This window comes from Gobio gobio, assembly GCF_949357685.1.
Source record: "Gobio gobio genome assembly, chromosome: 18".
NCBI lineage: Eukaryota > Metazoa > Chordata > Actinopteri > Cypriniformes > Gobionidae > Gobio > Gobio gobio.
In genome coordinates, this window is record NC_137111.1 from 24,816,331 (window position 1) to 24,838,673 (window position 22,343).

At 36.7% G+C, this 22,343-nt stretch overlaps 4 protein-coding genes across 8 annotated transcripts; 2 read left to right on the forward strand and 2 right to left on the reverse strand.

Moving 5' to 3' along the window:
- The first annotated feature begins 139 nt into the window (after positions 1–139).
- On the forward strand, positions 140–4,078 carry tmem234 (transmembrane protein 234). Its single transcript, XM_079843401.1, has 5 exons — positions 140–395; positions 642–793; positions 900–966; positions 1,090–1,182; positions 1,257–4,078. The coding sequence occupies exons 1-5, from the start codon at positions 344–346 to the stop codon at positions 1,361–1,363; spliced, it is 471 nt and encodes a 156-aa protein (XP_079699527.1). The 5' UTR covers positions 140–343; the 3' UTR covers positions 1,364–4,078.
- Positions 3,952–7,717, forward strand: LOC307142481 (CD276 antigen-like). 2 transcript variants are annotated; one of them, XM_079843399.1, is made up of 5 exons: positions 3,952–4,078; positions 4,644–4,717; positions 4,851–5,195; positions 5,365–5,640; positions 6,230–7,717. In XM_079843399.1, exons 2-5 carry the CDS (start codon positions 4,648–4,650, stop codon positions 6,376–6,378), a joined length of 840 nt encoding a protein of 279 aa, XP_079699525.1. In that variant the 5' UTR covers positions 3,952–4,078; positions 4,644–4,647; the 3' UTR covers positions 6,379–7,717. The 2 variants fall into 2 exon arrangements, with proteins under 2 accessions (XP_079699525.1, XP_079699526.1); XM_079843400.1 differs by having other exon boundaries at positions 4,003–4,078; positions 4,647–4,717; positions 6,230–7,704.
- A 4,492-nt stretch (positions 7,718–12,209) lies between these two features.
- On the reverse strand, positions 12,210–19,263 carry dcdc2b (doublecortin domain containing 2B). 4 transcript variants are annotated; one of them, XM_079842227.1, is made up of 15 exons: positions 19,164–19,263; positions 18,865–18,972; positions 18,281–18,479; positions 17,896–17,953; positions 16,549–16,619; positions 16,321–16,452; positions 16,065–16,211; positions 14,259–14,298; positions 13,953–13,991; positions 13,582–13,759; positions 13,369–13,478; positions 13,228–13,299; positions 12,980–13,153; positions 12,746–12,835; positions 12,210–12,498 (listed from the first exon to the last, which is right to left on the reverse strand). In XM_079842227.1, the coding sequence occupies exons 2-15, from the start codon at positions 18,941–18,943 to the stop codon at positions 12,400–12,402; spliced, it is 1,488 nt and encodes a 495-aa protein (XP_079698353.1). In that variant the 5' UTR covers positions 18,944–18,972; positions 19,164–19,263; the 3' UTR covers positions 12,210–12,399. The 4 variants fall into 4 exon arrangements, with proteins under 4 accessions (XP_079698353.1, XP_079698351.1, XP_079698354.1 ...); XM_079842225.1 differs by having other exon boundaries at positions 12,980–13,156; XM_079842228.1 differs by having other exon boundaries at positions 19,107–19,235.
- Positions 19,264–20,551: 1,288 nt separating this feature from the next.
- Positions 20,552–22,148, reverse strand: iqcc (IQ motif containing C). Its single transcript, XM_079842436.1, has 5 exons — positions 22,069–22,148; positions 21,557–21,700; positions 21,072–21,360; positions 20,853–20,974; positions 20,552–20,764 (listed from the first exon to the last, which is right to left on the reverse strand). Exons 1-5 carry the CDS (start codon positions 22,108–22,110, stop codon positions 20,726–20,728), a joined length of 636 nt encoding a protein of 211 aa, XP_079698562.1. The 5' UTR covers positions 22,111–22,148; the 3' UTR covers positions 20,552–20,725.
- Between the last annotated feature and the right edge of the window lie 195 nt (positions 22,149–22,343).

The following is a 22,343-nucleotide window of genomic DNA, read 5'->3' on the forward strand; positions in this document are numbered from 1 at the left end:
ATTAAGTAAACATTTCCATTCTTTGCTTTAAAGCCGTGCGCTGTCCTGTCACCATACGCAACATCCAAATCAGTCGAATCGTGTAAAGTCACGTGTAACCTACGATTAGAATACGATTGACGATTTTAATTTCTCAGTCGGCTGCTATTTATTTTCTTAGGAAACCATAAAAGTATTATTACAATCATATCTATTAAGTCATAGTAGCTATATAATCATGGTATATTAAACCGTTTTTTACGTGATTCCTAACCACAGAAGACCTGCACAGTGGGTTTGAATGAAATGTAATGTCAACCAAGGTCTTTTATTTTAAAGGTTTTGTGACAGCGACAATGTGCGCATGCGTAGATGTAGTTTCCTTTACTTAGAGAGGAGTATAATGGTGTCAGCAGGTAAGACTGTCATGTATGTTGTTGTTTTACAAAGGTTTAGATTAGCTGAATTCGGAACCATACTAGTATACTGCTCGTACTACGTTTACCATATATTTCTATGGCAGTATGCGGTTCCGAGTTCAGCAGTTGTGTCTTCCACAAGTGTGTCTGCATATGGAATCGCTATGTTGCGTCTTGTTTTAAAATAAATATATTTACGTGTTGAATTGTACGTTTAACTTATCTCATAAACGTTCTCTCCAGGTGAAGTGCTTTGTCTGTTGTTGGTCGCGATCTTGTGGGGAGGAACAAACCCGTTCCTGAAAAAAGGCACAGAAGGCATTGAAGGGGTTCAGAGGGACAACAAACTCCTCCAGTTTTTGACTGAGATCAAATTCCTTTTTCTTAATCTCAATGTGTGTGATTATTTTATGCATATAGTGTGGACCAAGATTGGGTGCTTATAATTGGATAATTTCTGTATATTTTCTATAATTTTCTATATTATTTATTTTTGTATAGTATCTGGTGCCATTCTTGTTAAACCAAAGTGGATCAGTAGTGTTCTATTTCACTCTCGCTTCTACAGGTAAGAAATTTCTAGGTATTGACTACTTATGTTCAGAATGGTATACTACACTTACTATTTCTTATCTCTTAATCATGATGAGAGTAAATTATAATATTGAGATAGGTATTGTTTGTTTTGTAGATCTATCCCTAGCTGTGCCCATGGTGAATTCCCTCACATTTCTGTTCACATTGCTAATGGGTAAATTGCTCGGAGAAGAGTTTGGAGGAAAGAGTAAGTAGCTTTAATAACATCACTCACTCTCTACAGCCACACAGGTCTTTCACTCACTGTCTCTCTCAATGCAGGAGCTCTGCTGGGAATGTTACTCATCATGTCTGGAGTGACTGTGTGCGTCCTGAGTTCTGTCTCTGAGACGGACGGCACAGGGCTCCGCAACTCAAGTGACCACTAAAACATGCCACAGGACTGAGGAGAAAGCTTGGACCAATGATCTGCTCCAGCCATGTTGGCAAACCTCTTTGAAAACTGGCACGACAACATCTGTGCTGCTTCTTTTTCTGTGTATGCTGTGAACTTTTAGCAGGAGAAACAGATGTTTGACCTCAAATCTGTACTTGAACTGTGTTTGGTGAAATCCAAATGTTTTGCACTTTAATTGCAACTGTGGAAAGAGTCACTTTTAAGTGTATTATGGAAAATACTAAATACTTGTAGCCTACATATTGTATTATTAACTGAAGTGTATATGGATTTGTATTAATAATGTGAAAGTGACCAGTGTTTAAATATCGTTATTACCTTTATTTTAAATGTCTTTTGCATTCTGAGGTCATATTTTGTCTAACAGAAGAACTGTAAAAAAGCAGGGATTTTCAGAGAATTAACTTATGCTTAGATCACTGTTACTTTGCAGGGTACATTATTTTAAATGCTATTTTTGTTCCCCCAGCTACTGTTCACTGTAGAGCACAGAGTTCATATTTGATAGTGATTTGAATATAGTGACAGCTAAATCTGGACCGATTGGGTCGTTATGGTCTTAGTAAATATTTGGCAGCATCTTTAAGAATCCAGACTGCCCCTACGATAACATCAGCAACCTATCAACCAATAAAACTTTTCTACAAAAGAACTTAAGGTGTAGCCTCACCTCAAAGATGTTGTGTGTGGATCATTGGTGCTGGTAAGAAAAGCTTATTTATAATCAAAGGTTTTGACATGTAGGCTATAATTATTATGAATCTTGCAAACATTAATATTGCAAATAAATTATTATTAGGCTATTACAGTCATACAAGATTCTTTTCACTATTAGTTTTCAAGCAGTTACTTTTTCAATGTTTGTTTTTAAGGTCTATAATGGACTAAAATGTTTACACGGCTATATTTTGCCTTACTCGGCACTCTTAACCCTTAAGAAAAATAAGTGTTATAAATAAGTTAATTTTATTAAGTATACTTAAAGGTGCAGTGTGTAGTATTTATGATGATCCATTGACAGCGTTGCAATATAATATACAGAACTATGTTTTCAGTGGTGTATGAAGACCTTAGCTACATAATGTACCGCTATGTTTTTATTACCTTAGAATGAGCCATTTCGATCTACATACACCGCGAGTCCCCTTACAGTGAAATTGACATTTTGCACCATCATGTTTCAGTAGCCCTTAAAAGGACAAATTTCTCTACAGGGCGCTAGTCACTCTCTGCTCTCTCCGACAATGATATTTGTCCTGTGTCGGCTACGGTAGCTTCTCTTTGGAGGGGTGAGCTGCGGCCGATTGCAATCCTATACTGTGTCCCAATTCGCCTACTTATACTACGTCCTAAAAGTATGTACTCTTTTTGTGAAGAAAAAGTACATACTTTTGAGTGTGTAGCAGAAGAGTACCGTCATGTTTGTAGTTTTTTAACACTTTTTATCCACATTTGTAGTTCTAATCGAATCCTCGTCCATCTCGCAATGGGTTGTGTGCAATATCAGCCGTTAGAGTCAAGGTGGTAGTCCTAGACCCAGAAAGCGTACCTTCCATAGGGGCGGCCATTGCTAACCAAGCCATCACCTGCTGTTAGCATCCCATTGACTCCCATTCATTTTGGCGTCACTTTGACAGTGAATAACTTTACATCTGAGGCGTTTAAAGACTCCATTTGACCATTGTTTATTTCTTAAGAAACGAGACAATGTATAAAAGGCTCCATTACCTTGTATCTTACACTATCGACCCGTAGAAGCCGTTTTTGTAAAAATAGGCTAACGATTGCGTCATAACCACGCAACAACCGGCGCATAGTAGAGAAATTACTGTATAGACCCAAGGAGAAGCTTGCAGGCAATCTTTTACTGTCTATGAGGCAATCGGGGTTACGTGGAGGCATAAAGTCAAGGGAGAAGCATGAGGAGAAGCCCATAGAGAGCCAAAAGCAACGGGACAAAATATTTCAACAACGTGATTCAGATTTCACTTTGCACAACTACTAAGACTTACAACGGTCAGACATGTTGCTCACGTCACATCTACGTCGTCAAGCTCAGTCTGAGGCTGCGCAGTACGCTCAGCCATCAGGAAGTGAGTGCTTCTACATGACTTAAATTTTTCTCCGTGAAGTCTATGGGGTCACTGTGTCAATTTCTTTTACTGTCTATGGTTAGAGTGCGCATCGATCTGCACTTCGAATTATGACCGGAAATAGTAGACCATCCGGGAATCTTTGGAATACTCTTTTCAACTTTTTCGAATACTATTTAGTACGGATAGTATGCGAATTGGGACGCAGCAATAGATTGCAATTCAAAACCTCACCGCTAGATGCCGCTAAAATGCACACACTGCACCTTTAAGTAATGTTCAAGTATTTTAAATATACTTTATGTAGTAAGTATACTAATATACTAGCAGTATACTTGTAAGTGTACTTTTTCCAATACTGCTTGGGACTAAATTGGCCCACTTTAAGTGTTTTCTATGGTTCTGACCGGGGCTAAAGAGAGTTTGCTGAAGTGAAAGTATAAACAATGCATAGGGTGTGGGACTTCCGGCCACGTAAAATGATCCACACCTTAGGCATTGTTTATACTTTCACTTCAGAATGTCAAATGTTAACAAACGTATGTGACATCTAATGTTATCCTCCATATACAGAGTTCTGTGTTTCAGAGATGGTAAGGCTAAATGTTATGTTTATTGGGTTCTGTAAGCTTTTAGCCCACGTATTATTAGTATACATGTATTTCATAACTCTAGTTTGTCACTTAAAAATAAGTTGACAAAATGTCCCATTAGGGGTGTGTGGCTGTGGAGGCAGAATAGACAATCAAATCAAATTAAATGATGGTTGAGTGTTTTTGACTATTGTATTGAACTTATTTATATGTATTTTTTAATCTTTTTTTCTGTTATAATTTAACATTCCAAAGCATGATGACTGCGTAAATACTAAATCAGAGGGGGGGGAAACTGAATACAATTGCAATCTTGCAAATAATGCAAACATTTAACCAAAATGTATAGCCAATGTTCTTTGTGAAACAAACACATGACGTTGCTTGAAAACCAGTTTGAGTTACAGGAAGTCTTATGTAACAGTTTTAGTAACAGAGTAAGTAAAGGATCATTACAGTTTTGCAACTAATTGCACCTGTAGCAATATTTTGGCAATCTACTCTTAACAATGTTTTGTTAGTGGGTACTAAGCTTCTAGTAGCCTACATTTTCTCTTTTTTTCAGAAGAATGTCTCAAGTTCTTACTGAGTTTAAGAAAATGCTCCAACTTCTAGTGTGCATTTTAGCTAGCAGTGCAGGTAATGTATTCAAAGTGTATTCCTCTAAAGTATCCATAATATTGTATGTACAGTACAGCAATGTATGTATGAATATTACACATGCAAATATCTCTTAGGTTAAGCTTTAAATCTAAATGTGTTCTACTTACAGCTTTTATAGTTAGTGTACCAAATGATCACTTGATTGCAGTCAGGGGTCATCCAGCTGTACTGAGCTGTCATTTCACGCCGTACCCTGACCTCTCTAGGCTCTCTATTGTGTGGCACCGGCAGGAGGACTTACGGGTTGTGCACAGCTTCTCTCATGAACAGGACCAGCTTGACCATCAAAGTCCAGAATACCACAAACGGACCTCGCTTTATATTTCAGAGCTTGGCAAAGGAAATGCCTCTCTGAGGATAGATGGAGTTGGACTAAAGGATGTGGGTTGGTACCTATGTAAGGTGAACAACATAAAAGGGTCAGGAAATGCCAAAATAAAACTTGACTATGGAGGTATGTAGAATTTGAAGTCGTGAAACCTTCAAATCAATCTGCTCTTACACACGACATCTGAAAACAGCTGAGCTCTGATCTTTGAACAGTCAATCTTTGTGTGTGTGTGTGTGTGTGTGTGTGTGTGTGTGTGTGTGTGTGTGTGTGTGTGTGTGTGTGTGTTCCTTAGCCTTTTACTCTGAGCCCAGGTTGAGCATCCATGCGAACTCTACCACAGTGACGGTGCAGTTTGAGACGGAGGGATTCCCCAAACCTGAGGTGATCTGGCTGGATGAACATGGCCAGAGCCTTAACCATCACCTGGAGCTCCACGACCAGACAGAAGATGGGCTCTATTTAGTTAAGAGCAGCTATGAGGCCCAGAAGTCAGCGGTTAATGTCACATTTACACTGAAGAACCACCTCCTGAACCAGAACCTTCAGAGACCTGTGACCTTCAGCTATGGTAAAGACCTTCTTTCGCTCTGGGATCCCAAAAGCAAACAACTCATGGTGTGCAGTACTACTGAAAAATCGTTGGGCGAAAAAGTTTGGCGTAGGAGTTGAGTTAGGTCATACAAAATATCATTAACCTGATATAAAAGCAATGGAAGTCAAGATTTCCTCACTAGTGTCCACTTTATTTTACAACACCAAGTAAGCTATTTTCTGTGAAGATGTGAGACTACTGATTCATTAGATTCAGATTAGCTATAGGTAAATAACTAGAAGAACAAAATGCAGTGAATGGGAAAACTATGTGTTCCACAAACCATTGTTGATTATGACAAAACATTAAAATATAAAGCAGCATAACGAGCACAGCTAAACTGGAAGTGGATGAGATGAGATGAAGCCAGACACATTTAATTTACAAATGCACCCTTACGTTACAAATAAGGTGGATAGGGAAACAAATGTGTGTTTGTGTGTCTGAATGAATCTGAATCTTTACCTGTATAGATTTACTATAAACCAAACAACCAAATTAATCTAAAATGAATGTTGGGTTGATACATACTGTATATGTCTAACAGATGTGTCTGTTTTTATAGTTCCAGGAGATGGAGGTGGAGGCACTGTCACTGTCCAAATCATAGTTCTTTCAGTTGTATGCGTCATTTTAGGAGGGTTTATTACTGTTTACATGATGAGAGGAGTAATGATAAATGCCAGAAGGTCCTTTACAACTCATAAAAAGTAATATTTGGGTCTTTAAGCTGTAACAGGGTTCAGGGTAGCTATAAACCTTTCAACAGGTTGCTTCATTGAGCTATACCCTGCAATTATTACCACTGCTTGCCATTTTTATTTTCTCTTAATTGTTTACATATTTAATGATTACTTTTCAATTTTATCAAACAAAGCACAGTGGTTACAGCATATCTGTTGTTATTTATTCTTTTAACCTCAGTAGCTGCTCATTCAAATTAAATCAGTTTTGTTTTTCAAACATAAAGCTCTATAGAATACAGCAGTAGTAATTACCGCCCATGAGATGTTATTTATTGTTACTTTATTTATTTCTTTATAATTTATGTATAATGAGTTCTGCAGCAATTGGTTAAGTTACTCTGAAACAGTAATGAATTACTAGTTACTAATTACATCTCCAAAAGTGTAATTAGATTACTGTACAAATTACCCTCTCCAAAAAGTATTTAATTACTTAATACTAATTACTTTCCAAATCCTATATCAACCTCCTTGAGTTAAGCGATTCAATGATAGACATGAAATGGCTCTTTTAATTAATTCAAATACATAATATAAAACTACATCAATTATTCTTATTAACATAAAAACATGCATTTTAAAGTTAGACTTTAACTTTAACTTTAGAGTTTGAAGTTAGACTTTATTGTTCTACAGTCTATACACAGAATTCAGTTCAATTTTGTGAAGTGACTGCAAATTACACAAAAATAAGAGTAATCCCTTACTTTACTTTTTCAAGGGAAAAGTAATTAAATTACATTAACTAATTACTTAGTAACTAGTTACATCCAACGCTGCTCTGTGATGCTAAATAAAGTGAACTTTAGCACAATTTACTTGTCTGTCTAATTTCAGTGAATAAATTATGTCAGACTGTGTTTCAAGTAATTATTCTGTTGGACGGATAATTCCAAAACCACTGTTAAGTCTTTGAAGACGGCCTATGATTATTCTGACAAAATCTGTATTCTAATTAGGATATGGATATATGTATGATCTTATCACATTAAATAAAGCAAACCAGAGGTTATAGTGACCTGGGAGTTCAGACCAAATGTCTTTTTATTCCCCACCCCCTTCTTGTTTTTTGTGTGTGGTTGTTTTCCTATATTCTGTGTCAACACTATGATTGTTGAATTATGCCATAAATGTTCATTAAAAAAAATATCCACAGCAAGGAGAAACTGGGTATCAAAGGAAGCGCTAGTCTGCTTGTGGAAAAACAGAAATGGCTGTACTGTCATATTTTTTTGCCGAATATTTCAAAGATATTAGCAATGTCATCAACAACCATGTCTAACTAAATAAATGTGTTCCCTAAAACGCCCTGATAGAGATTTGTATTGCTTGACACACACACACATAGGCCTACAAGGTACCAAAACAAACCTCAAAAAGGCAAAGCTTAATACAATTCCAAGAAGTCCAAATAGCAGCAAACAGAATAAATAAACAACATAAACTTTATACACATAAAATTATACGCATAATAAACATTACACAAGGGGGTTATCCTCAAAAAATACCTTCAGAAGATTACATAATTTAAGGGCTTTATTGTTGCACACGAGTCTTAGAGATTTAAAGAAGATCATTAAATATTTAAGGAAAAGTAAAAAAGTGGGAGGGTTTAATATTGTTACAATATTGTTAACCAAAAATTCACCATCATAATTAAAAGAAAAAGACAAATATGTTATAGTTTTAAAATCAAAGTCAGGTATTACATACTCCAAACATAAAGGTCATCCCAGTTTTTTTTTTTTAATTGGCACAAATTAAATGTTTCACAAAAGCTCTCTGATTGTTATTCATGAAGCATATAATATAAGCAATATCTGTTTCTCTCCAGGGGCCCGTTCTTCGTACCTCGCTTAATACATCTAAGATGATTTGACAGATCCCAGATCTTTTAATCGTGATAACTGATCTCTGTAAAAAATACATATTGTCTGGCTTTAAAGGGCACCTATTATGCCCCTTTTAACAAGATGTAATATAAGTCTCAGGTGTCCCCAGAGTGTGTCTGTGAAGTTTCAGATCACTATTCCTAACAGATCATTTAATATACTATTTTGAAAATGCCAATTTTTGGGTTTGAGAAAAATGAGCTGTTTTCTGTGTCTCCTTTAAATGCAAATGAGCCGGCTCATTCCTTGTCATTGAGAAATGCCTTCAGACAGGTTGCTCACATCACATCTATGTCGTCAAGCTCAGTCTGAGGCTCCGCAGTACGCTCAGCCATCAGGAAGTGAGTGCTTGTACCTGACCTCAATTTTTCTCCGTGAAGTCTATGGGGTCGCTGTGTCGATTTCTTTTACTGTCTATGGGTACCGTACCACAGAGCCCTGCCTGTGACAAGATGGCCGCCGGTGATGACGTTAGAGACTCCGCCGTAAGACATAGCCTTTATTATGGATATCTATGGTACATGCCACTTAAGACCAACGCATACACATAACTGAGATGGGTACTGCGCACACGGCTGTGACGTCGCCAAAACACCACCATCCAGTACGTATATGGCAAGCCGGTTTAGCATTAAATACTCCTTCCCGTACTAGTCATAAATCAGTTTTGACTAGTCATAATTCCAGTTCCAGATATCTCTTCTGCAATTTTGACTCGTCGTAATTGCAATTAAAATCTACAATGTGATTGTGACTAGTCATAATATACATTGAAGATATCTACAATGTTAATTTGACTAGTCGTAATATACATGACAGATATCTACACTACTTTTAAGACTAGTCATATTCTTCCATTGACTTCAATTGGAAAATATTTTTAGATACAAATGAGTTTTGACTAGTAGAAATTGTAATTAAACATATCTGTAAAAAAATGCATTTCTACTGGGATTTCTAATTAGAGATATCTCAAATTATATTTGCACTAGTTGCGATTAAATTAGAGATATCTCTAATTTAATCACCACTAGTGCAAATTATAATTTGAGATATCTCTAACTGGGTTTTGTCTAGTCATAATCAAATTGGAGATATATTTAATTTGTCGTTTTTTAAGATATCCAAAAATACATGTTTAGATATCTTTTAAGTAATTTATTACTAGTCAAATTACAGTTGTAGATATCTTGAACTGGATTTTTGACTAGGCAAAACTTAATTAGAGATATCTTGAATTGGAATTCGTCCCAGTCAAAACACATTTAAAGATATCTTCAATTGAATTATAGATATCTGCATTCAGCTTTGTGACTAGGAAGAATTTCAGTGAAATCTTGAATGAACATTCTGACTAGTCGACATTATTTTATAGATAGGCCTATCTTAATTGTGTACTTAATTCCGAAATTCCTTTGCTAAGCCCCCGCCTTTTCTAACCATATTGTCTTCGAGGAGCACGCCAAAAAATCTAAAAATGGCCTGACCTGGTTTTCAGGTAATAAAATTTACTCTTTTCACATTTTAATTTCTCAGAGAGAATGCATTAAATGTGTTTTTGTGTGCCCATTTGCTCAAATAGCAAAAGAAAAACGCCACAATAAAGATTTCACAACTTTCAAAAAGCGGGAAAAAATAGAGTGAGATTGATAACGGCAGTGAAAAGAGAGAAATTTGTAATTTTTTACCACGACTCCCATAGACGCTGTATTAGAAACACCCTCACAGCAGTGGTAACTTGTTATTTGTAATTTGATGCAAAAGTAATATAATATAAAAAAGTAGGCTATTAGTGTTATAAATGTCCATATATATATTTTTTACTGAAAATACAAAAAACATTGCAGGATTTATGATATTGATGACCGTTTAAACAAAAGCAGACTAAAGTTGTTAGCGGTTAGCTAGGGAAGCGGGGAGGGTAGTGCTGAGGAAAGTTTCATGTCACGCAACAGCGGATTCGACTAGGAGCAAGTGCAATTCAGATATCTTAAAATATAACTGTGACTAGTCGAAACTGAATTAGAGATATCTCTAATTACCTTTGCGGATAAATCTGACACGTCTTTTAAAGATATCTATGACATCATTACAGATATCTTAAATGGAGTTTTGACTAGTCAAAATATAGATTACAGATATCTCAAATCGGATTTCTTACCAGTGCAATTATAATTGCAGATATCTCTAATTGTCATTCTGACTAGTCGAATTATAATTATCACTAGTCAAAATACAATTGTTACTATCTTTAAATATATTTATAGATAGTCAGAACAAAGATTTAAATGCTAAAACGGCTTGCCATACGTATTGGCTCTGATCCAGCTACTTCATCGCGCTACAGGCTGCAGCGAGGGGTGTCTCGATCAGACAGTCGAAACCAATGTGGTCTAACAGCGCTCAGATGGCCAATCAAATCAAAGTAGGCGGGGTTCACTAAACCACCTGGGAACTCAAATATTTGTAGCAAATCTATGTATTTAATCACTCATGTGAAGAATCTCGGGACTAATAATATATTTGACGCAAATTAATGCAAATATTGTTTGCAAATAGTCCCATATAGATTATTTCCCAGCTAGAATTAGACCTAGAATTTCGTTCACTGTTCTGTTTGACCTGGGTACGGCCTTGCTTTGAATTAGTCTATTATTTTAAATAAAATTAAAATCATTCATAATTACATAATGATTTAATTTCTATAGGCTATATATAAAAAAAAATAGAGTAGGCAAGAGAAGCCTTCATGAAGAACCATTCATGTTCAGAAGGAAAGTTCAAATTCAAAAGAAACATTCATGTTGAAGAACTGTTTATAATAAAGATTGAGAAGATTTTTGAGGAATACTTGATGCGGCCCAGCCAGGTAAATTGAGTTTGAGACCCCTGTACTAAACTGTTTCATGACTTATATTTTGAATCAGACTGCTAAAAGATGACAATTCCACACAAAGGATTGGATGCAGAATAATAGTTTTTATTACTAAGATGATACCGGTTTCCAGTTACTGAATTTAAATGCAACATGACTATGTGAAATGTCTTTTTTAATATTTTAATTGTTGGCAGCATATGCTGTGCAGTATTAAGTTAGTAATCTGATGTTCCCACCGAAACATAACCACTGTGCTGTGCTGCTATGGAAAATTGTATTGCAAATATCAAGGTTTAAATTCTTTACATGGCAAGATTTGGGTACACACACATATTAGCCAGCATTAGTGTTGGATTTTAAGTCTTGTTTGTTTTGTAGATTTATTTCTGGCTGTGCCCATGGTGAATTCACTAACATTTCTGTACACATTGCTAATGGGTAAATTGCTCGGAGAAGAGTTTGGAGGAAAGAGTAAGTAGCTTTAATAACATCACTCACTCTCTACAGCCACACAGGTCTTTCACTCACTGTCTCTCTCAATGCAGGAGCTCTGCTGGGAATGTTACTCATCATGTCTGGAGTGACTGTGTGCGTCCTGAGTTCTGTCTCTGAGACGGACGGCACAGGGCTCCGCAACTCAAGTGACCACTAAAATATGCCACAGGACTGAGGAGAAAGCTTGGACCAATGATCTGCTCCAGCCATGTTGTCAAATATAATCACCTCATTGAAAACTGAAACAATATCTGCTGCTTTTTTTTTCTGTGTATGCTGTGAACTTTTAGCAGGAGAAAAAGATGGACGACTTTAAATCTGTACTTGAACTGTGTTTGGTGAAATCCAAATGTTTTGCACTTTAATTGCAACTGTGGAAAGAGTCACTTTTAAGTGTATTATGGAAAATACTAAATACTTGTAGCCTAGTGTATGTGTGTATGTGGATTGCGGAACATACAAAATATTTGTAGCCTACATATTGTAGTATTAACTGAAGTTTATATGGATTTGTATTAATAACATGAAAGTGGCCAGTGTTTAAATAGCTTTATTTGAAATGTCTTTTACATTCAGAGGTCATATTTTGTTAAAAATAAGAAATAAAATAGCCTATTTTTCAGCTAATCTCTGCATGCTAAGATCACTGTTACTTTGTAGGGTACATTATTTTAAATGCCATAATTTCACCAAAATAAAGTCAATTTCATAGCGACCTTCATGTTCAGAGCATGTGTGTGGATTGGGAAGGTGTGTCATCATCTTCAGCCTGGAGAGGGCGCTCATTATCCCTGTCTGTCTGTTCCTCGTGGGAACCCCAAGTCTGATACACACATAGAGAGAGCAAGACGATGTGTTTAAATAATTAATGTTTACACATAATTCTAATAATTGCTAAATATGTCTGGTAAGGTTGCAACATAAAATTTCCACTATATGTAAAACGATATTAGACTATAAAAAGGGATGTATTAAGTATTATTGGCTACCACCAGCAATAGAGATTGCACCACTTCACTACATTAAATATTAAATGCATTAAATATATTGTCTACAACTCTTAAACCGACCGGTTCTTGTTGTGTTTCTTCACTTCGTGGGGAATGTTCAGAGACCCTGAGTGATGATGATGAAGATCTGGAATGCCGTGTGTCTGACTCCTAAAACAGGAACAAAGAATTATGCGGACCTGAAGAAAAACTGCATCATTTAATGTGACTACACAATAATCCCTCTAAGATGATTTAGTTCCACACAAGCCTAAGTGAAAACACTTTTAAGATGTTCAATGCAGAGTGTCTTACAACGCCATGTTTGTTTGCATCGTGCTGGGACTCTTTGCTGGACCTGTATCCCTGCTGTGTTTCTCTCTGCAAAGCTGACGTGTCGTCCCATGCCTCCCTCTCAGACACTACAAACTCTTCCTCTCTGTTCTCACTGGAGAGATCAGCTGATGGACCGTGTAGTTCACCTGAATGCTTCTTAATTGGAAAAAATAGTGTTATTTCATGATTGCGTTGTCTCTACTTTCATATGCATGTCACACACTCACATGATTTGTACTGGCTGGATCAAACTGATCTCTTTCAGGAAGCTCTTCTTCCTCCACAATATCTGCTTCTCTCTGAAATTATAACAATTTTAGAAAAGACTAGATGAGATGAGATGGGGCGAAAGAAGTGGAGAGGTGTACCTGGTCAATGGGAAGCTCAACAGCTGTGTTTTCATCCTCTGCGACCTCCTCAGCACCTCTAACCTCCTCCCTCATACTTCTCTCAGAGGCCTTAAACACACTGTGCTCATCTGACACAATTGAACAATATCACACAAGAGTGACTGCAACAGGTAAATAAACATTACGTTTTATTTAGTAAGTATTTTTTTTTTTTATTTGTTCAGCATTCACCTGTTGTGGCTTTAGGCGGGGGTCTGTTTGTGGGTGGGTGTCTGCGAACTCTCACAGGTCTGGCGTAGAAAACAGAGTTCTCCTCTCTTTCTCCTCTCCTTCCTCTCCTCTTAACCAGCTGAGGGGCGCTCTCTCGCTCCACCTCATCTCCTGTGGACTTCACACGCCTGCCTTCCCTCTGAAAGCAGACACCATTTACACGAGATATATTCAATAATGTGGGTCAACGATCTGAAGCCCTTTTGGGTTCGGTTGAATGATGATGCTCTAGTTTAAAGCACAAATAAAGAATTGTGGATTTAAAAAAGTACATTGAATAACAGAGGAACACAAAGTAAAAAATATCTGTAAAAAATTGGTTTGGTTTTTACCTCAGGTGAATTCAGGAGGGTGGAGTCACTTTGGCTGTCCTGGGGAAAAATCTTTCTACTCTGAGTCGGATCGTCATAAGAGAACAATAACGAACTTCAATAGACCAAATTGTCTTATGAAAATGTATTAGTCGGAAATATACAGCGTTGGTTCACAAGTCTGAGACCACATTAAAAAGTAAAAATCGATCTAATTTAAACCTGGAAATAAACTTTGGAGGGAAAAAATCGTATATATTTATAAAGATTTGTAATATATATTTTTTATAAATAATTATATAACTCTATATTAAGTGTAAATAGTACCTCAGTTCTTCTCTGTAATCCTCTGTCTCCTGCAAAATGTCTACAGTGAAGACAGACAGATCCTATTTAACATGCTTTCAGTTATACTTACACTACAATTCAAAAGTATGGGCTCAATAAAAAATAATAATAAAGAAAATAATACTTTTATTCGGCAAGATTGCATTAAATTGATCAAAAGTGACAGTAAAGATATTTATAACATTTATACTATTCTTTTAAATGTTCTATTTCAAAGAATCCTAATAAAATGTTAAGCAGTACAGCTGTTTTCAACATTCATAATGAGAAATGTTTCCTGAGCACTAAATCAGCATACTGGAAAGATTTCGGAAGAATCGTGTGACACTGAAGACTGGAGTAGCGTTGCCAGCACAGGAAAAAACATTTTATATTTTAAATTGTAATAATAATTCACAATATTACTTTACTGAATTTTTGATCAAATAAATGCAGTCTTGGTGAGCATATAATATAAAATATATATACACTCACCTAAAGGATTATTAGGAACACCATACTAATACTGAGTATTTGACCCCCTTTCGCCTTCAGAACTGCCTTAATTCTACGTGGCATTGATTCAACAAGGTGCTGAAAGCATTCTTTAGAAATGTTGGCCCATATTGATAGGCTAGCATCTTGCAGTTGATGGAGATTTGTGGGATGCACATCCAGGGCACGAAGCTCCCGTTCCACCACATCCCAAAGATGCTCTATTGGGTTGAGATCTGGTGACCGTGGGGGCCATTTTAGTATAGTGAACTCATTGTCATGTTCAAGAAACCAATTTGAAATGATTGGAGCTTTGTGACATGGTGCATTATCCTGCTGGAAGTAGCCATCAGAGGATGGGTACATGGTGGTCATAAAGGGATGGACATGGTCAGAAACAATGCTCAGGTAGGCCGTGGCATTTAAACGATGCCCACTTGGCACTAAGGGGCCTAAAGTGTGCCAATAAAACATCCCCCACACCATTACACCACCACCAGCAGCCTGCACAGTGGTAACAAGGCATGATGGATCCATGTTCTCATTCTGTTTACGCCAAATTCTGACTCTACCATCTGAATGTCTCAACAGAAATCGAGACTCATCAGAGCAGGCAAAATTTTTCCAGTCTTCAACTTCAAATTGTAGCCTCTTTTTCCTATTTGTAGTGGAGATGAGTGGTACCCGGTTGGGTCTTCTGCTGTTGTAGCCCATCCGCCTCAAGGTTGTGCGTGTTGTGGCTTCACAAATGCTTTGCTGCATACCTCATTTGTAACGAGTGGTTATTTCAGTCAAAGTTGCTCTTCTATCAGCTTGAATCAGTCGGCCCATTCTCCTCTGACCTCTAGCATCAATAAGGCATTTTCGCCCACAGGACTGCCGCATACTGAATGTTTTTCCCTTTTCACACCATTCTTTGTAAGCCCTAGAAGTGGTTGTGCGTAAAAATCCCAATAACTGAGCAGAAGGTGAAATACTCAGACCGGCCCGTCTGGCACCAACAACCATGCCACGCTCAAAATTGCTTAATTCACCTTTCTTTCCCATTCTGACATTCAGTTTGGAGTTCAGGAGATTGTCTTGACCAGGACCACACCCCTAAATGCATTGAAGCAACTGCCATGTGATTGGTTGATTAGATAATTGCATTAATGAGAAATTGAACAGGTGTTCCTAATAATCCTTTAGGTGAGTGTATATATATATATATATACATATATATTATCTTACCAACCCCAAGCTTTTGAACAGTAGTGTATGAGCAAAAGAATTAGAGTATTGTTCATCTTAATTATCCACCCCCATCATCACCTATCCGCGCTGCTGCCTGTTGCTTTGTTTAGCAGTATCTCCACATATGGGAGTTTCTTGAATCTCTCAGTTCCAACAGCAACATAGCTTTGCCCAGACTCCAGCTCCTCTGTGGAGGTCACTGTGAAGCCCTCCAGAGTGCAGAGCCTAAGAGGTCAAAGGTGAAATGATTGTGGGAATCAAAACAACCTCACCATGTCTGAGGACTTGCTTTATACGCTCATCATAAAATATACAGCATGTATATTTTGATCACCTGCGCACAGCTCCTGTGCGAAGCATGGCTTTTTCCGAAATTAGGCTCAGGATCTGCTCTAGATTTTTCTTCATGTGTCTGGGAATGATCAGACGCATGGCAGGACTGAGGATGTCCCCGTTCCTAAATACACTGAATATGAGAGGGAGAATGAAGAATAAGTTAGGATTTCTCTGAAAACTGGATTAACAGAGAAAAAGCAAAGCATTTAAATGTCTGAGTTCTCACTGTATGATGCAGGGCAGAGTGATGACCTTCCTCCATTTTGCAGACACATTAGGTCTGACAAGTGCTTTATTCTGTGAAAAGAGTATTTATTATTCATTGAAAATTATATGTGAATACTTCAGATGCAAAAGCCGTCTGACGTTTTTCTTTAAAATAAGCATTTTTTGTCAGGCTTCTATGTATAGGTTTCTACCTAAGTACTTCTGAAGGGGCTGAGGCTGGGATTTAGTGGGTTTGAAGAGAAAGTATTTTATGAACGTATACTATGTGCGGAGAGCATTCACTCAGTATCGTTATTTCATTTTTGACCAAAGTGGCTTTTAGAGGCTTTTTGCATCTGAAATCTTCATGTATTATTTTTGTCTATAACAATGAGAATACTTGATTCTGATTAGTCAATCGCAGCATTCTAAGGTCAAATATTTTTGTATAATGACCATTCAACTGTAAACTAATTCTCAGGAAACTAATTTGGTCTCTCAACATGTCTCTCATATCACTTTGCATCCTCTTAAAGGGGAATTTTCCACCCCAAAATGAAAATTATGTCATCATTTACTCACCCTCGTGTTGTTCCAAACCTGTATGAGTTTCTTTCTTCTGTTAAACACACAAGAAGATGTTTCAAGGAATGTTGGCAATCAAAGAGTTGAAGGTAGCCATTGACTTCCAGAGCAGAAAAAAAATACTATGGAAGTCAATGGCTACCATCAAATGTCTGGTAAACAACATTCTTTGAAATATCTTATTTTGTGTTTAACAGAAGAAAGAAACTCATACCCGTTTTGAACAACATGAGGGTAAGTACATTTTTGGGAGAACTATCCCTTTAATTCTCACATTATACAAGTTTGCAAATCAATATTGCATGTCCATTTCTTTATTTGGCAAGTAGCTGTGTAACAAGCAGGATAATGTGCAGTCAGTGATTTTCCATTGATGTAAATCAAATATGCTGATGCTGAGTCAGTGTCCCTGCTCTCAAGGCTATTACTAACACTGGTTTTAGCAGCTCTGTGTACAGCATTAAGGGGTCAGGCACTTAAACATGTCCTAACAAGCTTTCTGATCTAATAACACTAACAGTGTGTCTCCCCTGGCCTTCTATTGTTGGAAGGGACAATAACACCCCTTTATCCCTCTCCTCCTCTTTATGACACACTTCAGCTAAACATCCACAGCAACAAAAAACACAAACACAAGATAACACACCAGTACACAGACAAACAGATATGATTTTTGATGCGTAATAACATATATCAACTTTAGAATACTGTAAAAATGTGATATATAGCTTAATTAAATTTAAAAAGCAAAAAATCAGTAATAAGAACTGAATTGATGTACCTGTGTTGGCTCCATAGCTCTGAACATTGGACCTTTCTTCAGTCCTGCACTCAGATAACTAAACACATACAGAAAAGACAAACAAATATGATGCATGTTTTAGCCATTTATCATAATATTACGCTTTCTTCACCATAAATCTGGTATCTAGTTTATTGATGCATGATCCTAAATGTAAATGTATTAAATATGTATATATATATATATAAATGTAATTTTAGATTTTTTCATATTCATTTCAGTTTTAATCATTTTAAATGTAATAAAATTCATACATTGATAAATGTGGCTGAAGTAGTTAAATGTGGTTCAGACCAAATTGATCCCTCGAAGTAAACGACAGTATAATTCAGAATATTTTCATTCTACATTAATTCACACTTACTCCAGTTTCTTAAAGCGCTCAGACCCTGCAGCCACATACTGTGCCCCTTGCTCTAGGTCAGTGAGGTCCGTGATCCGGTGGCCGTAGCGTGGCGTATAGAGAGTTCGAACAGCCAAGGGAGCTCCGATACTGAGAGTGATATCATTAAGGAATGCATCCATGGAGGAGATTTGCCTTTGGTTGACCACAAATCTCCTTCCTGATCCAGAAAGACATCCATATACACACATTTATGAAATGACACACGAACTTTATTTCAGCTATACATATACATATAACATTCGTTTTTTTTGTGCCACACCTGTAAATGGCTGGTGACTTTAGAAAATGTACCGGCCATACATATTTGTTACCAGCCATGAAATATAAATGAATCCTTGTTAAAGTTACAAATGTTATTCAGTAAAGAGCAATGAGTGATATAAATATAATTGATTTTTACTCGCATTTGGTGCTTGGTCACTGTTAATTTTAGGCCATTTATATATATATATATGTGTGTTTGTGTGTGTGTGTGTGTGTGTGTGTTTTGACAGAGGCGTACTGCAATTATACAAAAAAACAGTTTTAGAACCTGTTCTAACCTGTAAAGAAGGGGTCTCCATTTCTGTAGACCTTCACACTCTTGACTGGAGGCAGGTGACTAACACCAGTGGATGCCATGATCCTAAACTAGCCACATTAACACACACCTGTAAAATAAACACAAACAGAGATTAACCCCTCAGTAGGATAACTTACATATGCCATCTTTTGCTAACAAAACTGTAAAAGTACAGATGCAAAGCTTATTCACGCACAAAAACTCACAAATTGATTCACTTACAGCTCAGAGATGCACTCACATCCTTATGCAAATCCACTCACTCACACAAATACTTACAAAGGAAACTTATATTATCCAGTTGGAGGAAAAAACACAGCCAAGATCATCAGGTCTGTTACTTCCAGTTGTGCTGCTTTTTGTGTTTATTTCTAATAATAAATCTCTGAGTGTGAGAGTCAAAAACCCCACACTCCCTCCTTTTCGCACACAGACCGAAGTGTTTCCTGGTTGCCATGACAGCATTACTAACTATGGCGGCGGCCTTTTGTGGCGCTTTACAATCAACAACAAGACGTAGAGGGCGAGGGAGGGGGAAGAGGGTTAGAGAGAGGGCAGTAGATATACTTCAATTTATTCATTACACAACAAGACCATTTTACTAATATTCCTCAAAGAAGTTAAAATTAATCGTTTAATCTACCTGAATAAATAAATATAGAAACTCTGTTTTTTTTAACGGCTCTATCTTAGAGCCTATCTATCTTAATTATAAATAAATACATAAATTATTAAATACACGAAGAAATGTAAAAGAAAAACCTAAAATGTATACATAAACATATAAAGAAATGTAAAATAAATATATAGAGAGAGAGAGAGAGAGAGAGAGAGGAGAGAGAGAGAGAGAGAGAGAGAGAGAGAGAGAGAGAGAGAGAGAGAGTTAGTTTACAATATATAGAATAAAACGATATAGGCCTAAAGAATCTGTGTAATAGATGAAAATAAATGACAGGGTTAAAATGTATATCACAACGCCCACTTCTAAACAAGCAGCTAAACTGAGTTTAAAATGAATGGCATGGCATAATACTACTTATAGATAACATATTGTACATATTTAGTACTTTAGTGCAGGGGTTTTCAAACTTTATGATACCAAGGACCCCCAAATATGATTAACATTTTATGAGGGACCCCTTTCCTAAAATCCATCTATATATGTATGAAAAAACATTTACTTTTAGATAAATAGTAAGTGTGACATTATTTTTTCCAAACTTAAATTGGATATACTGAAGAAGAACATTTTCAATTAAAAATTATTTGTGTAAGCAACTTTCACAATAAATGTATGTAAGCAGCTTACGAACTGCATTAAGAATACCGCCTTAAAACCCCAGTGAGCAAGATAAAGGACTATAGTGAGAAAAACTCACTAGAAAGATACAAAGCAAACATATACAATACTGGAAAGTATATATATGGCAAGAAAAGAGAGAAACATTTGGAAATTAAACAGTTCGTATGTTCGGTAGACATGAACCATTTTTACTTTGTCTATTTATTCTCTGAAATTTTCTGGGGACCCCTTAGAACCTTTTAGAGGACCCCTGGGGGTCGCCCAACCCCTGCTTTAGTGTACAAGTTTTATCCAAAAACTTGGATAGTGGTCCATTAATTAAACAGTAGTGGCTTACTGTGATTCAGAAAAAGAAATCTCAATACCAAGTGCAAGTTATATTTATTTCTGAAATGTCATTTGTACAAAAATACAATCTCTTCTTTACCACAGACACATTTATGGACAAAACAAATAAATAAACATGATTTACAACAATTCTTAAACATCCTGCGCTGTAAATGTTACATCTCTTAAAATGTTGGTCCGCTCCAGTGTTTCAGTGTGACACATTCATTCTCTGCTTGAGGGTGAGATACTGCAAAGGAGCAGAGCAGATACATTTTCTTAATAGACTAAAACATATATATTAAAAAATTATGTTAAAAATGATTAACTTTTCTCACTTTCTTTCTGCTACTGATGGCTTGCTGGATCCACAGCAGCTCCATAGCCAAAGTGCTCCGCTGCTGCTTCAGAGAGTCAGGAGTGTGTGCGGTGTCTTTCAAAACTGAACGCAAACTCGGTCCTGCCAAAAACAAAAAACACAAATTCAAGCCGTTTAAAAAAAAAAAAAATGTATAGAATCTTTGTATCCTTTTTTGCCAAATCTCTTCTCATAGCACCTGTCTGAAATAAGCTGCTGTGGCTAACATCTGAAATCGCAGCACTGCAAAGTGTAGTAGAATCATGTGTCAGGTTTTGTCCGACTACATTCTCTCCTCTCTTGTCCACTGGTGTGGAAGTGTCTCTGCTGGCCATTTCAGGAGCTTCGTCTCTCTCCGGTACCTGGATTTCAGACTGTGGGAGAGATTTCTCACGGTCCTCATTTTCTATCTTCTGTTCACTTTCAGAGTCATCCTGATGGCCATGGCACTGAAACCTGGAGCGTTCATACTGCAGCAACAGGCTTTCCTATAGATTACATTATACATATCATTATGCAATGACGTGAATATTGATACTAACTGGCATGTATGAATACCGTAATCAGATGAGATGTTTTTGATAGTAAATTACACAAACAAGAAGACATCAGAAAATATTACAAGTGAAAACGAAGGCATGTTGTTTTTAAACAAGAGAAATGAGTAATGACAGAGCAGTTTACAGTGTCAGTAAAGTGAGGTTTGGGAATGATGTTTCCTCTCCACTGCAGGTGATCCAATCCTCCATCAATCTCTCGCACGATGTCCTCAAACTGAGTCTGAACCAAACTCAGACCTTGCCTCATCACATAACCGTGACACTGAGCCTGGAGAACACGATACACAAGTTTAGCTGTACTTTCCTCATACTGGGACTAAACGAAGATCAACTAAAACTCTGCTCGTGTTTTTTTTTATAAAGCACAAACATATATTTTGCGAACTTTTACTGTTCAAATTTTAATTTAAAGAGATGCAAACTTCGTTTGTGATCTAATACAGTTTTTAATGTAACGTTATTGATTGAAAAAAGGACAAGTGTGTCCTCACTCCTGTTCCAAAAATGTCGATTAACGACTGTAAACAAAAATTAACTTGCCTAGTTACTCATTCAACAGACGATTAAATAAATTATTTGTAAAACATGTGCACATTGACTTTAGAAACCGAATCAAAATAATAATAATAATAGTACCTGGAATTGAGTTAATATCTTGATCAATTTCTGTTCGTTCATAGCGCCGCTGTTTGAGTATTTCTTCCCCACACACCGAGGATCAGACTGGATTGCAGCTCACGAGCGCCATCCGCTGTTTGGGAGAGGTAATATGGTGATTCCTATACGTTTTTTAATATTTTGGATACAGTATTGAACCCCCAATTTAAAACCCCCTTTAGCACAATTTAGTGAAAATAGAGGTGAATAAAAAAAATCCCTAACACTTTAGATTGTGCAAATAATGGCATTTT

What these genes read in the sequence shown, in the direction of transcription:
- iqcc (XM_079842436.1), bottom strand. Translation starts at nt 22,110, where the DNA reads ATGAACGAACAGAAATTGATCAAGATATTAACTCAATTCCAG. An exon ending in AGATATTAACTCAATTCCAG is followed by an intron (nt 21,701 to 22,068) that starts GTACTATTATTA and finishes CGTGTTCTCCAG; the next exon opens with GCTCAGTGTCACGGTTATGT. An exon ending in CCATCAGTAGCAGAAAGAAA is followed by an intron (nt 20,765 to 20,852) that starts GTGAGAAAAGTT and finishes GCTCCTTTGCAG; the next exon opens with TATCTCACCCTCAAGCAGAG.
- dcdc2b (XM_079842225.1), bottom strand. Translation starts at nt 18,943, where the DNA reads ATGGCATCCACTGGTGTTAGTCACCTGCCTCCAGTCAAGAGTGTGAAG. An exon ending in ACTCTGCCCTGCATCATACA is followed by an intron (nt 16,453 to 16,548) that starts GTGAGAACTCAG and finishes TCTCATATTCAG; the next exon opens with TGTATTTAGGAACGGGGACA. An exon ending in TTGAGCTTCCCATTGACCAG is followed by an intron (nt 13,300 to 13,368) that starts GTACACCTCTCC and finishes TTATAATTTCAG; the next exon opens with AGAGAAGCAGATATTGTGGA.
- tmem234 (XM_079843401.1), top strand. Translation starts at nt 344, where the DNA reads ATGCGTAGATGTAGTTTCCTTTACTTAGAGAGGAGTATAATGGTGTCA. An exon ending in GAGTATAATGGTGTCAGCAG is followed by an intron (nt 396 to 641) that starts GTAAGACTGTCA and finishes CGTTCTCTCCAG; the next exon opens with GTGAAGTGCTTTGTCTGTTG. An exon ending in TCCTTTTTCTTAATCTCAAT is followed by an intron (nt 794 to 899) that starts GTGTGTGATTAT and finishes ATTTTTGTATAG; the next exon opens with TATCTGGTGCCATTCTTGTT.
- LOC307142481 (XM_079843399.1), top strand. Translation starts at nt 4,648, where the DNA reads ATGTCTCAAGTTCTTACTGAGTTTAAGAAAATGCTCCAACTTCTAGTG. An exon ending in AATAAAACTTGACTATGGAG is followed by an intron (nt 5,196 to 5,364) that starts GTATGTAGAATT and finishes TGTGTTCCTTAG; the next exon opens with CCTTTTACTCTGAGCCCAGG. An exon ending in ACCTGTGACCTTCAGCTATG is followed by an intron (nt 5,641 to 6,229) that starts GTAAAGACCTTC and finishes CTGTTTTTATAG; the next exon opens with TTCCAGGAGATGGAGGTGGA.